The sequence below is a fragment of the Mytilus galloprovincialis genome, chromosome 8, assembly GCF_965363235.1.
Source record: "Mytilus galloprovincialis chromosome 8, xbMytGall1.hap1.1, whole genome shotgun sequence".
NCBI classification, from domain to species: domain Eukaryota; kingdom Metazoa; phylum Mollusca; class Bivalvia; order Mytilida; family Mytilidae; genus Mytilus; species Mytilus galloprovincialis.
The window spans coordinates 11,019,935-11,035,272 of record NC_134845.1 but is presented as its reverse complement, the minus strand read 5'-3'; the positions used below and the strand labels follow the sequence as shown (position 1 = coordinate 11,035,272).

The 15,338-nt window shown below is 33.1% G+C and overlaps 1 protein-coding gene across 4 annotated transcripts; it reads left to right on the top strand.

Annotated features, from left to right (window-relative positions):
• Window positions 1–3,395: 3,395 nt before the first annotated feature.
• LOC143085066 (uncharacterized) lies at window positions 3,396–11,122 on the top strand. Of its 4 annotated transcripts, none has more exons than XM_076261223.1 (7): window positions 3,398–3,737; window positions 5,141–5,239; window positions 6,668–7,210; window positions 8,975–9,019; window positions 9,955–10,049; window positions 10,403–10,484; window positions 10,702–11,122. In XM_076261223.1, the coding sequence occupies exons 1-7, from the start codon at window positions 3,545–3,547 to the stop codon at window positions 10,926–10,928; spliced, it is 1,284 nt and encodes a 427-aa protein (XP_076117338.1). In that variant the 5' UTR covers window positions 3,398–3,544; the 3' UTR covers window positions 10,929–11,122. The 4 variants fall into 4 exon arrangements, with proteins under 4 accessions (XP_076117340.1, XP_076117338.1, XP_076117336.1 ...); XM_076261221.1 differs by having other exon boundaries at window positions 3,399–3,737; window positions 6,668–7,291; XM_076261225.1 differs by lacking the exon at window positions 10,403–10,484 and having other exon boundaries at window positions 3,396–3,737; window positions 6,668–7,291; window positions 10,702–10,894.
• The last annotated feature ends 4,216 nt before the right edge of the window (window positions 11,123–15,338 follow it).

The window sequence follows — 15,338 nt, the reverse complement described above, 5'->3', positions numbered from 1 at the left end:
ATTATCCACCTTCAAATCTTTTTTGAATATGGTTAACAAATATTTTAGTTTATAAAGTGGATACACCAATTTACATTTAATATGTCAAGACTTATCACTTTCGAAAGACATATTAGGTTGTAAAGTAGATTAAGTGAGTGCAATTAAACTTTGAAATATTTAGTATTGTTTATCATTTTACGATAGCATTTGCATTAAGGTTTTCTGAAAACATATACATATTATAAAATAATTTTATTTATATGAACATTGAAAGTAAACTCATTGGATTTACAGAAAGGGTTATGTTCACTTAATCAAATTATTATTTTGTACGTATGAATGCATTTTGTCTTGGTTACTTAACGAGAAAATTTAAAAGAAGTAAGGTGCTACCAGGTTTGCAGTAAAATATAACACCACAAAAAAAGATGACTCACTACACACAACATCAATAGAAAAAGCAACATGCTCCCAACGAATTCCATTAGTTGTAGTCCTCTTCTCCAGAATAGTGAATAGTTCCCCCTTTCCTAATGACACCCGTCGTGTTAATGATGTTGAAATCAATTATAGGTTGTAATTATTGATAGTTATGCTTTGTATAGCGGTACATTAGAATATTTTGCCTATCTTTTCCTAAGACATAAGGCATGATCAGCTATCTTTCAGCTTTAAATAAGAAAAAAATAAACCAATATTTACTTCTTTTTTATGAGGATAATCGGTGTAAATGACGGCATTAAACGACTCCATAAGTATTGTGAACATCGGAAAATGTGCCAATTTGAAAGGTCGTCTGTATACAAATTAAAATTTCAGGGCAAGCCTTCAAATGATAAATCAACAATGCAAATTACGGCAAATACAGAGCAAACCCCACATAGCAACTGCAGTCGTAGTGAAGTGTTCTGTACCAGTAGTGACACTCGTTGTGTTGCGTACGACCATACACATTAGTGGTCATCTGCGAGGGGAACAGATAATCAAATCACGACGTGTTCGTTAGTGTCCTCTAATATTTAAAGCAATAACTGTCTTAAGGATTTCCTGTTATCTGCGTTATAACAGTTATACTTAATCAAGGAAATGTAAGCTATGGAATGTCTTAACATTGGCTAAATACATTCTTTAGGTTTTTTGGATACTGTTAGGAAAATGGAAATTTCACAATGTAAAACTGGAGTTCTTTACATTTAGTTCCGGCCTTATTACCCTTTGATGAAAGAAAACGTTTCAAAATACAATGCTTAAACATTGTTACGATATAATCGACTTGTAGTCTACGTTTAAACTAATGAAGTTTACATACTTCTTTCTTTATGAAAAGCAACTAAAGAATGCAGAATCTCCATAAAGCTTAACAGATTAAAAATTTATGGGTAGGACATTTACATCGCAAAATGAAATATTCGTGATAACAGTGAATATCAAAAATAAACATAAAGATAAAATATTAACAGTATGGACCCTTACTTTGCAAAAGAGACAGAAAATTAAAGAGTGTTTTTCCTATTGAAGGACCAGTTGGAGATGATATTAAAATATAAGAAAAAGGACCAAAAGGCAGAGAAATTTAATTATAGGTGGAGGGCAAGAAAGTTGACTATAGGCAAAGAGCAGAAACAGGATACAAAAGGGACCTTCAAACTCTAAAGTCGAAAACAAACTGACATTGCTATGGCAAAAAAAAAAGTAAAGAAAACAAACAAAAGTACATAATACACAACATAGAAAACTAAAGACTGATTATGATAAAAACTAGAGATAAATTTTATATTTGTGCGAAGAGTCAAGTGGATAATAACGGTCTTAAGAAAACAAAGAATAACGAGAACAGAAAGGATAGATCGAGGATACTGTTATTTGTTAGGAGGTCGGATCGACTTTACACGTAATGAAGGACAGTGAATTTTAAGTGATGAAAAGGTACTCAAGTGCAAAAAGATTTAAAGACATCTGACAAAAACTGAATTACAGCTGGAAAAAGAAAAAAAGACGAGAAAAGATAAGAAAGTGCTGATCAAAAATCTATTTGAACATGAATACTGATGGATTTGCATTTTTTTAAGATTAATTGTCGCCAGAGAGAAAACAGACTTATTCAAAAAAGACAAATCCTTTGAGAGGGAAGAATTGTCTTTAGGGGTTTGCCATTTATTGTCAAATTGGGCAAAGGTGGAAGAAATTATGAACATGTTTTGACTCGATTCATCAAAATAAACTTATGGTTTGTAATGTCGAAAATTAATTTTTGTATATCATGTTTATCGATAGTCTTAAACTTAAATACTCCAGGAATATAATCAAAATGGACGCCACAAATGTACTAGACTTTGTAATTTCTTACCATGAATATCCTTTGACATTTATAAGCCCAATTTTCTTGTTTAATAAGCACGAAGAACGTACTTATAAAAAAGGAACTATGTATTTAGAAATGATAAAATACAATCATTGTTTCAAATTGTTTTCTCACCGGGAAAAACACAAAAATAACAGATGCAATATTATAGCACTAGTATATGCTGTCAAAAGCAATCCCGGTGCATGCAAAAGTTGTGTTTTTTTATGAAAAAAAATAGCTGATGAAACGACGTCGAGACAGCAAGCCTAAAGTTTGAATATAAAAATATCTATTTGCCAACGTATGTCTTCAAATAAATGTACGATAACAATGATTTGAACGACAACTTCCAACAATATTTTGTATTATAATATTTATTTATAGTTCTATCCATGAACATCATCGGAACTTGAACTAAGAAAAGGCTTGATATCAACTCCTTTCATGCTATATGTTTGCCATTGTTCTAATCGATTGTTTTTTCCCGACTTCTAAACATTCTTTAGGCAAATCATTTATTCCATTTGATTTCACAAATAATTTCAAGGAGTTAATAATACATATCTGAGCATCATATTATAGTGTGTGTTTCGTCCTCACTAAAATTATTATCTTCGAGTCAGCGAAATGTTCACATATAAAACGACGACATATCAATATGAACTTATTTGTCATGTATATCAACCTATCAACCATCAATATATAACTTAGGAAAAAGTTCAACTTGTTACTTTATTTTGGACCTCACACATGTCATAGAGGCTACAAATGGTATAATTTCACATTATTTTTTATTGTAAAATTGTTCTACAACATAAAATTACGCAATGATGTGTTAACCAATACTATCAAAGTAGTATAAATAAACAAATACAGCTCAATGAGATTCATGGAACTAAGCAGAAATTTAGTTTTCAAATTTAATTTAACTGACCTAGAATTGTTTACAAGAACTTCCTTAATATGAACCATGTGACCGCAACATTTTAGTAGATCACATTTATACATATGATAATTGAGGTTAGTCGGAAGTCGTCATGAAGTGTGTGTCTTTTTAAAATTGTTAAATCGTTCAGTACAATTAACCAAATTTTATTGTTTGAAAATAAATTCAACACATATGGGAGAAGTTTTAAGCACGACGTATAAACATTACGGCTTTGTTAAGATCATTAAAAAAGAAGACAATTTAGAGAAGCAACATCGTCGTAATAAAACATGGGTGATCAAGTTGAGCTTGTAAATATTCTAGAAACAGAAGACTTTCAGAGCGTGGATAATATCAAAACTAATGTGTGGAATCAAAAACTTGCTAACATTCACAAGGCTGTACGGAATAGAGATAAATTTTTGTTAATCTTTACAGTAGTGCAAGTGATTTGTATTTCTTTGACAGTTGCATATTTGAATGGTAAGCATATTTGAATCTCTGAACTTATTTTCATTTAGAAAACATTCTAATAATGACAATTTACAACAGAAAAACCCATGGATTTTAGAGGATATGGGTTTTAGATGATACACTAATTTATTTAGTTTGCATCAAGGTATTGTAAGTGAAAAACATTTGAACATCGTTCTATTTCGCAAAAAAAAGAAGAAAAGAAAGTGTGGATCGTCATGGTTAACGAAAAAGTAACCAAGCGACACAAAATACATCTAGAGGTTAGTGTATAGTCGTCAAACTCAAATTTGTGCAAAGTCTAGTAAGAAGTTGTAAACAATTTTAGCAAGAGACTGTTATTCTGTGTTCTATTACGATGTATTACTTAATGTAAAATGTAAAAAATCAAGAAAAAAAAGCCACCGAAATCTTCCACAAAAAAGTACCCGACCCGACCCGGACACCCCCTGTAAATAGGACTACCAATTTAACCTTCTACAGGTGCCAAAATACGCAGCGGAAAGCAATAGCTCCTTCTTATCCGAATGGAAACGACACAGATATAAAACTAAAACAATAATCATAATGCTCTTACATTACGTAAGACTAACACAACTATAAATATGCAACTATTAACTAACAAGGTTAATTATGTGTTAGAATCAATACAAAGCCAGAGAACATTAGATAATGGATGAAAATCTCATCTAATAAAAACAACTTTTACGGTTACGCCAGCACAAACATAAAACAATAAACACTTTAAAGTCAGAGTACTTCGAACAAAACCAAGAGTTTAAAGTTATAAAGACATTTCAGAGATACTATGATGAAGTGTCAATACGTCATCAATCATGGGCCAAGCACTTGAATAAGAAATAATTAGACATGCAGACAGAGAATGGGGGTTGAATAAATATTACCGAAATCCAACGACCAAATACCCCCAAGAGTTCTATAAATGTCGCCATAATATACGGTCTTTGAAATAGTTATTTGTGATAACTATGATTGGCTGTTTCTATTTCAAAAATTTATAAATTCAAAGATAGCTACATACATTCAGCAGAAAAAAAATTTCCTGCTTAAAAAGAACGAGAAAATGTCTATTAGCCATGAATGGGGCCTAACTAGTATAATATTGACACACTGCGTCGGATGTTTAATGAACAACATGTCAGTTAGCAGGAGTACATGCTACCCTGTCAAGACACATCATTTTGACTCCGTACCGACCATTTTTTTTTGCATTTTATTTCTGCATGTAGCGAGCTGGAGGAAAAACAGAATATATAAATTAAAACGTCTGTAGTTTAAATGAAGCCACATACCTTCGCATCAGGCGACCATCGCACTACTACATCGAAGCAGTTAAGTTCCATTTATGCTGATATTATTTAATAATTAATTGAACATTAGATATTTTTCAGCTTATATTAAAAAGATTGCAAGATTAGAAACGCAGATACAGCAATTGACTTTAAATTATTCGAAACTAACAAGTGCAGATAGACTAGTTCAATTATCAAGTAAGTTCAATTTTTCGCTGCATTGAAAACCTGTTGGTGACCTTCTGCTGTTGTATGTTTTTCTATGGTCGGGTTGTTGTCTCTTTGACACATTCCCCATTTCCATACTCAATTTTATCATGTAGGCTTGAAGAGTTTAAACCTCTATACTACCACACGGTTAACCTAAGATTTATTCGGGAAGCGTATGACAAAAAAAAGCTATGGTACAAGTATATGTGTGCATGTCACGTGATTCTGGAACAACTATAATCAAAATGTATCAGGTTACGTTCGAGACCAAAATTCTGCACGACTAAGGACAGAGCTAGTTTTATAAATAATTAGACATGGTAAATGGTGTAAACTGCCATCACCTGGAGTATCTAGGAAAAAATATATCGTGCAGTTATTGCAAATCAATATGAATTCTTAATACGAATATAAATGTCACTGCATGATCTATCATATTATGCGGATGTCTAATATTCAAAATAGAATTGACCCTTCAGACATTTTGTTTTCCCTATATTGCTTCTTACAAACTATAATAAGAAGTTAAGATAAAGAGGTAAAAAAGAATTTGAAAGCCGGAAATATTAATTGATAAATTGGTATGTATAATTGACGTATAGTTACGTTTTCAGTTTTATATGTTTGGTAATTTGCATTAGTTAGTTGATTCAATAACATGAAAATATATCCCCGGAATGCTTTGTATATATGAAAATTTTTACGTAAACAAAATGTACATGATTTTGTGCAGCTTGATTGAGTTTGATGTACTGACTTCTATGGTACTCTCTTGCATGCACTTTTGTAATAGTCTAATCGTAACCACATTCCAATCCTCTTTTAACCAAATGTGACCTACCGATGTCTCACTAGATTTGTACTTACACGAGCAATACGCCGGCTGTCACATGTTGAACAGGCTTTGCTTTCCCTTCCGGAGCCATGAGGTCTTCCTGGTTTTTGGTGGAGTTCCTGTTGATCAGTCTTCAGGTTTCGTAGTTGATTTTTGTATACTGTTGTTCGTCTTTTAGTCGTTTTTCCATTGCATTGTCAGTTTAGTTTCGACTTATGATATTGATTATTCCTTTTGTATATATCGCCTCTCTTTTTTATGATTCACCTTATTGATATTGAACAAGGAATGGATAATATAGATATATGTTTAACTTCACCAGATGTTTATGTGTATGCCGAGACTCAGGAACATCGATAGGTGTTGTCTTTTATTATTTATTAATTATTTCTGTTTTGATTGCTAAATTTGCAATTGGTGACTGATCTTGCATAGTGTATGGTATAATGCTGAAGAATTTAAATTCACCATATCTATTTTATTTGGTCTGGATTGAAAACTGTATCCTTAACGTCTTTTTTTAATTATATAGTTGATCTTCCTTATTTTACTTCGTTTAATAAAATGTACTTTATTAAAAGGTAACAGAGGATTTGAAGCGCCGACTAAAGTTAAAAAGGTCTACAGAGATGGAGCTGGTTCTACTCTTAAAACAGGTCCGTTGGGTACAAAATGCAACGCTGGCGATAAGGGAGAGAAAGGTGAGAGAGGTGATTATGGACTAAGAGGTTTAACTGGCGTATCAGGCGACAAAGGCGAAACAGGAGATAAAGGTTCAAGTGGAGACAAGGGACAAACAGGAGATAAAGGTCCACTTGGAGAAAAGGGACCAACTGGAATGAAAGGTCAAAATGGAGAACAGGGTCTAAAAGGTGGAAGAGGACTAATTGGAGATAAAGGCCAAATAGGTGATAAAGGTCAAGACGGAGACAAAGGTGTAAATGGGACAAATGGCCCAGATGGAGACAAGGGAGAATTTGGAGCTAAAGGTCGAGAAGGAGATAAGGGTGAAAAGGGTTCGATAGGTATAGTTGGTCCTATTGGAAACAAGGGTTTGCCTGGTGAAAAGGGATTGACAGGTGCAAAAGGTCCTCAGGGAGAAACTGGACTACCTGGCTTAAAAGGTATACATGGCGAAATGGGCATCAATGGTGACAAGGGTGCAATTGGAAATGAGGGTCCTCGTGGCGAAAATAGTCAAAAAGGTAAAAGTATATAAAATGATTAAAAGTCAAGCTAATTTGAATACTAAGTGTGTTAATGCCTTAAATTAGTAATAATTGTAAATATTCATGTGTATTAATTGTTCTCAAAACTTTTTACTTGTTTTGGCTTTCAAATTTTTAGTATCTGGGCGTCACTAGTTAGTCTTGTGTGGACGATACGCACTTCTGACGTATTAAAGTTTAAACCTGGTGCTTTTTGTTAGCTATTATTCGTGTGTTTCTTTGTCCAATATGTTCTCCTGTTTATTTGTATTGTAGTCCTGTAATGTTATGTTGTCATTTTAATGTTATATTTAACATTGCCATTGAAGCGGGAGGTTTGGTATGCCACAACACCAGGTTCAACCCACCTTTTTATTCTTTAAAAAATGCCCTGTACCAAGTCAGGAATATGGCTGTTGTTATATTATAGTTTGTTTCTGTTTGTGTTACATGTTAACGTTGTGTTTCTGTTGTGTCGTTTGTATCCTCTTATATTTGAGTGTGAATTCTCATTGCTATAAGTCGTGTCACGGTACTTTTATATCCCTAATTCATTTATTTAGTTTTGATGTTATGTTTGTTATTCTCATCGGTTTTTTGTCTAATGCTTAGTTCGTTTATGTGTGTGTTATATTTTAATGTTGTGTCGTTATTCTCCTCTTATATTAAATGCGTTTCCCTCAGTTGGAGTTTGTAACCCGGATTTGGTTTTTTTCTATCGATTTATGAGTTTCGAACAGCGGTATACTACTGTTGTCTTTATCTTTTCTATTATTGATAACAATTTAAAATTTAATATTAGAGTGTGTAACTTACCGCTATGGTTTCTTAAATCTTGTCCATTGGTTGTTTGCCTGTATAATTTGATTACAGAAACGGTTGACTAAGGTTATCATATTGTTAAAATAAAGAGTAAATACGTTTAAACATAAAGGATAGTTGATCTTATATCTAATGAAAAAGTATAACAAAAATACCGCACTCCAAGGCAAATTCAAAAAGGGGTAGTTCATGAAAAATCAATCGCTATCAATTGACCGAATAAGTGAAAAACAACTGATATATTCCTGACGTGGTACATACTTTACAGATTGCTTGTTTGCTTGTTGTTGCTTAACGTCCAGTGTCAAATATTTCATGCATATTGAGGACGAGACCAAATTAACAATAAAAAAAGGTAGGTTCTATAATAGAGTTCGTCCCGGATGAAAGTCGGAGATATTTAGACTGCCATTGGAAAACAAGGGTATATTGGATAGGGAGAACATTTTTGCCTTGCAACAGGCCACTTACATATGCCTCATAGAGTTGTTACAAAGGTTCTTCACGTGCAGAGAGCGTGGCACTATCTCTACACGAGACATCCGATGTAACGTCCCCATTCTGACCGGATGTGGCTGCATACTTGCATATCCCGCGTAGCCATATGGTCGCCCCACATTGGCAAGGGTTTTACTGCCATTCAGAAGAAGACCTGTAGTGACCATATTTCTATTTCCCAGTCTCCCTTAGGGGGCATACATCACAGAAATACAACTCAAATATCTAAACAATTCAAACAAATATACGAATTATTCTAAAAAAGACACCAACATAAAAGCTGAATTAGATAGTAATAAACTTATCATAGATGCAAGGATTATAATTTTGTAAACCAAAATATTTCATTCAAATTTGAAGGAGCACGTGGAGAAGATGGCGAAAAAGGAAGTCCTGGAGAATCAGGTACAATATTCAATCGGCAATCCTCGGTCGAATCCGCTGTACGGAATCGGCCGAGTTGTGACGAATGGTACAATATTGGCAACTGGTAGTTTCATAATCCAAGTAGTGAATGATTAATTACCATCTTGAATACTCATCGTCAAAAGTTGAAAGGCTACGCACAATTTACATATACAAACCTGTGGAAGATTTTGAATTTATTTAAGATACTTAGTTTTCAATTCTCATCTCCAGACATGCGTAAGACTCAGCAGTGGCTCTTAATTAGGATCAGTAGATCAGATAAGTTACAAAATTGAAGAGCATCGACAATCCAACAAAACTTCACTCTGGCTCCGGTAATTTTAATTGAAAAAAAAAACGAACAGCATAAATGATAGACTCAATAAACTAAAAAAAATAGTGTTGGTTTGAATAACTTTTAAATTCATATAAGTATTTACTTGATATCGTTTTACTCATAACACAGTAAAATCATACAAGATTACTCAGACATATTAAATGATGTCTTTGCTTTAACTGTTTTGTTAACTTGCTGCCTTACCGACTTTAAATCAACACCGTATTTGTCTTGTGTTGAAACACCACGGCTTGCCATTTGGACATGGCTGTTACCGTAAGGCAGCCTCTGAACAGCCATATAACTAATACAATACCATTCGACAAAAAACAATGAGATCAGAGGAAATAACTCTTTCGAAGAAACCATTGGTGTGTTACTGTCAGGTTAAGGGTCTGATTCTACCAAATAAGCCTTCCTTATTCGAATTATGTAAACAAAAACAAAACCCTCTCATTTTTCTTGATTATGCCTGTTTTCAAATATTACCACTGGTATACTTTGAACATGGTCTACTGCCGAATATGAAAAAAAACCTTTTGTCAGTGTATTCATATTATAGTTAAAGACAGACTGTAATTGTTTTGTTTTGCAGTTCAGAAAAAATCATGTGGTCCTGGTTGGGAACAGTTTAAACAAAGCTGTTATTACATTGAAATCAGACCAACAAAGACATGGAATGAGGCAAAAGTAAGATTTATGTTGCTTCAAATAAAATAAAATATGTAAATACCACAACAAACACAATTACAAAAATATATCTAGCGTATTTAAATTTGCCTTCATCTGGAACGCTCAAAACCAGACTTGAACATTAATTCTACACACGTGAAGAGCTATATGACATAAAGGCACCTGAAAATGTTACATCTTTATATGTTCCTTGGTACATTACAGTATATTAGTTCATTTGCTATTTTTGTATCTGATGAGATTTGTCATATGCTCCAAATAGAATAAGTAATATTGCTTGTTTCTTGGTTCTTTATACTGTTTTATCTTGTATGGCATTATCTAAATGAAATTTGTACTTTATTTTCAAGATGGATTGTCGCATTAAAGGAAGCAGACTTGTGAAAATAGACAATGCCTTCGAAAATAGCTTTTTGAAATTATTTGCAAAAGGTATACTTAAATACTTCAAGTAAATTATATCAACCGTTTTCTTTTAAATAAAAAATCAAGATAGTAGCAAATAAAAACGAGCCAATTTTGATGATACAGCAAAATGTAGGCTAACTAAGAAAGATTAACATATAAAAACGTACTAAGGGAGAGAGAGAGAGAGAGGGATTCCAATTTCCTGTCAAGAAGTACATTTGATTAACATACTTCATTTCAGATAGGAATGCACGTCACGTTTGGATCGGAGCACATGATTCAATGAGAGAATCTCATTTTGTGTGGGAAACTGACAATACAGATGTTACTTTTACCGACTGGGCATCTCGCCAACCTGATAATTATCGAAATGGCGAAGACTGTGTTCATTTGGACTACGGCCTGTCAAACACATGGAATGATAATAGCTGTTCAAAGAGATTAGGATACATTTGTGAAAAACAATAATTGCATTGAGTATCAAGCTGAAACTTTGAAAGAAAAACAATCGAAATAACAGTCGACGGACAACTTTCAAGTCGTTCAATTTTTGTCTTTATTGACTTTGTTTAAACATATATAAAATATTTATGTGCTAAAATGATACAGCTACTTGCAATTATTTTCACTTTCTTACTCAATACAATGAATCACAAACACAATTAATGTTTGAGTACTGAATGGCGCAGTGACCAGCTCAAACTTTTATTTTGTAATGCAAAGTATCTCCTCTGCCTCAAAGTCCAAACTAAAATATATTGTCCCTTTCAACAGAAAAAACTGTTTTGCAGAATCCTCCACGTGTTCTGTAACAAAACAATCTACAAAATATAAGCAACAAGTTAAAGATACTTAAACAGTATAAAAACAAAACTACAAAAATGTTTTTGTAAAAGAAAAATTAAGACTTCTAACTATAAAACGTATGCTGGTTTAGTCACTTTCAATTCCTCGGTAACTTAAAACATGTGAAGTTACCTTAAATACTGACCGCCAAGCCGTATAACAACAATTGTTACACAACTTATTTAAACTTTATAAATCATTGCTCAATCTTTCAAACTCATTCCGCTTAACGCTATAATTTACTTTTTTTTTTTAAAACAAAACTAAACCGTATTTATATGGTAAAATACTCCATCTTCTTTAAAACCATGTGAAAATTATTGAGCATATGCCATTCCCCTTTCTTACTCAATACAACGAAACACAAACACAATGTTTGGGTAATGAATGGCGCAGTGACCAACTAGACGCACAAGGAAAGCAGGCCAAATTAAAGCTAAATTCCAAATTCTTAGAAACTGCAAAACCATTATGTAAATTTTCCATTGTTGGATCTTTCTGATCTCCAATGACCGTGCATTCAAAATGTTCTAACAGATTTATCATTCTGAGTGGCAGCTGTAGCCTCACCAGCTTTAAACTATATAAACTGAAAACATTTACACTACAGACAAAGTTAGCTAATATGGTGCAGATTTTCTTTTCTTAATGAAAATGATTAGAGACAAAAGAACGATAAAGTTCTATATACAAACGTATCAGATGTCATATATCGTTATTAGCTACATCTTTAATATTTTTAAATTTAATCTTTTTTCGACAACAATATTTTCGTAACAATCATAAAAAAATTAGATGTTCACTTTAATATGTGAAAATTCATATGTGTATAAGCTAAAAAAAAAAAAAGGTCATAGTACGCAAGCGCAAGTCTGAGTGTTCTACTGCGAGTATGATTTTAGCAAACAAACTTAATGATATAAAAAAAAAAGACAGGTTATTTTTCTTGATATTACTAGATATGTTTGTCCTTGGTACCTTACCGAAATTTAATCTAAATCACGATGATTTTTCAATGTTTTCGCGCTTAATTGTGTGCCCATATTATACTGTAAAAAGTGAACGGTCATATACTAATTAAATGCATTGCGGTATTCCTTTCAATGTTGAAGGTAAAGACCATGATTTTTTTCGGATGCTAAAATGCAAGTTATTGTTGCAACATAATCCCGCTTTAATAGTGTTCGGTTTGTAAAAGGTTGAGAAGCCGAACTTTTTCATCCATTTTAAATTTTTTGGCTTCTTTAATCTGTCTTCCTAATCAGATTTAAGAGGCAGTAGATTGTACTCAGAGTATTGACGTTTTTGTATAATTATTTGATTACCAAACTGTATCTAAAAAAATAATACTTTTTTTACTTTTGTTAGCACTAGTTTTATAGGCCAATGTTAAAAACACAAAAGGGAAGATGAACACAAATGGAATAGGTATTATCTTCAATGAATTTGACTGTCTCGGGGGTATCTTGGTAGCGTGCTTACCTCGATTGCGACAGATTGTGGGTTCGAACCCTGGCAAGATCAAACCAAAAGCCTGTGCCACTTAGCGGATTGGTTGGCTCAAAGTCAGGATAATATGTCAGGGTAGAGTGACAGGTTCGACATCTATCCATCGTTATCATTATACAATGCATATGAAACAAGCGGTGAAACACGGTTTTTTATTTGGTGATCTCCCGTTTACCACAAAACAACCTTCTTTCGATAATAACAAATAGAATGAAATATAAATTATGTATGTATTCATAAGTATTGAGATAAGTAGATACTTCATACAGATGTGATTTTGTCACTTGTCAGAACTCCTCTCAAAATCTATTTGAGAATGAATTTAGATATATGTCATAATGAAAAACCGTTAATGACATGTTTTCAACGCAAATGATATGATTCATTTATCTCAGATAACACTTGCATTTCTCATTTGATATTAATTAATGGGCCATCTTCTGTTATAGAAGACATATTAAAATATAGAATTATGATGTACTACAATTCAGTACAGAGCATATCAAAATCAGATCATGCACATAAACTTTCAACTGGAACTTAATATAATTGTGACACTTGTTTGATAGTGTCGCCAAGAGGACCTTTACTTGTTATTGAACCCATTCTAACGTTGAAACCATGGTCGCCATGTTCACTATTTAATCAAGGAAGCCAATCATCTCCATTTAGACCGTTAACACATCTCGATCGTCATTCTCCATTCATACTCTGCTCCCGGGGGACAAAGTAGACCAGTTGGCTTTTATCATTATTGAATTCCGTTCACCAAGTCTTCATTTGGACCTCTTGCGCGATGTGTCTCCCCAACATTTTTCAATCAACTTGAACATAATTCTCCTATATGTCTCTTGCCATACTTTGCACGAGTTGTGCATTCTTCTTCTATTGGTTCTTTTTACCTTTTATATTTTTTGTCTTTATACCTATTGTTTTTTGTGTCCTATAAGACCTACACTCCGATTTGTCTCAAATTTTCCTTTTACTCATTGATCGCCTTTATGTCTCTTTGTTTCACTTGTCTGTTCCGGATCATAAACGTCACCCAAAAAACTGGTAGAACCCTATCGTCCCTAAATGTTTACCCGTTTTTTCATATGAATATCTGTCAAAATAATCGAGTCATAGAGAAAAATCAGCGAAACAACAGAAGGTGATCAATAAGAAAGCATAAATAAATATACAAGTGTGTACTTTTTTGCGAGTAAGATTTGCTTGTAAATGTTAATACTACACTCCGTCCCTAGATACCTAATGATATAGACTTACAGACATTTAGTAAGTGTATGGAATGCGAGTGTCATTTATCTATTTCAAAAACATAATAAAATTTAATAAGTCTCAGTAGTCAAAATGACTAAAAATTGATTATCTGTTTGAATTGCTTTTCATTTTTTCGCGGCGGGGCCTTTATATGGCTTGATATGAGGTAACGGTTATGCTCATCGTTGAAGGCTGTTTGCTTTACCTAAAAGTGCTATCAACTACGCCATTTTGTCTCTGGTGGGTAGTTGTCTCCTTGGCAATTGTACCACATCTTTTTATTTTTAAGTCAAATCTTAAGTGATTGGCAGTGTTAATGTCCTAATCATGCTAAATGATTTGATAACTGGTGATACATAACCCGGAAGTATTCGATGTCAGTTAAATGAATGTCTGTTTTTCTAATCCTAACTTGGTATACCTCTAGTACACTGAAATACACTGTTACACGTATCAAAATCAAGTACAATTCATCTACTAGTATATAAAACACATTAATGTAATGCTGACTCACATCCTGTCTATTCAACAAATATTTTAAAAGTCAAACACTTTAAGTATTTCTATTTCGGTAAAATTGTTATTGGAATCATTGTAGACAAGATAAAAATAAAACAAATAGCGAACTATGCTATGCCTTAAGCCGTATACGACATCACATTTTGGAATTGTTCGTCTTTACCTCAAAAACCTTTTGAGACAAGTCCTATTGACAGTTGGATATTGTTAAAGACAGTTAATGTATCAGAATGTGTGTCGTTGAACTGAATATTGACGTCCATTATTCAAGAAAATCGCACAAATAACCGAGGTAATAAAATTAACGGTACCAATTTTCGTGCACCAGATGCGCATTTCGACAATACATGTCTCTTCAGTGATGCTCGTGGCCAAAATATTTGAAATCCAAAGCTTATATAAAAGATGAAGAGCTATAATCCAAAAGGTCCAAAAAGTATAGCCAAATCCGTGAAAGGAATCAGAGCTTTGCATGAGGGAGATACATTCCTTAATTTATAATAATTTCTATCATTTTGTAACAGCAAATTTTAATAACACAAAAAATCCGTATTTTCATGCCAGTACCGAAGTACTGGCTACTGGGCTGGTGATACCCTCGGTGACTAATAGTCCACCAGCAGAGGCATCGACCCAGTGGTAGTAATAAAATTAACAGTACCAATTTTCTTGCACCAGATGCACATTTCGACAATACATGTCTCTTCAGGTAAGTTGATGCTTATTATTTTGTAAATATTT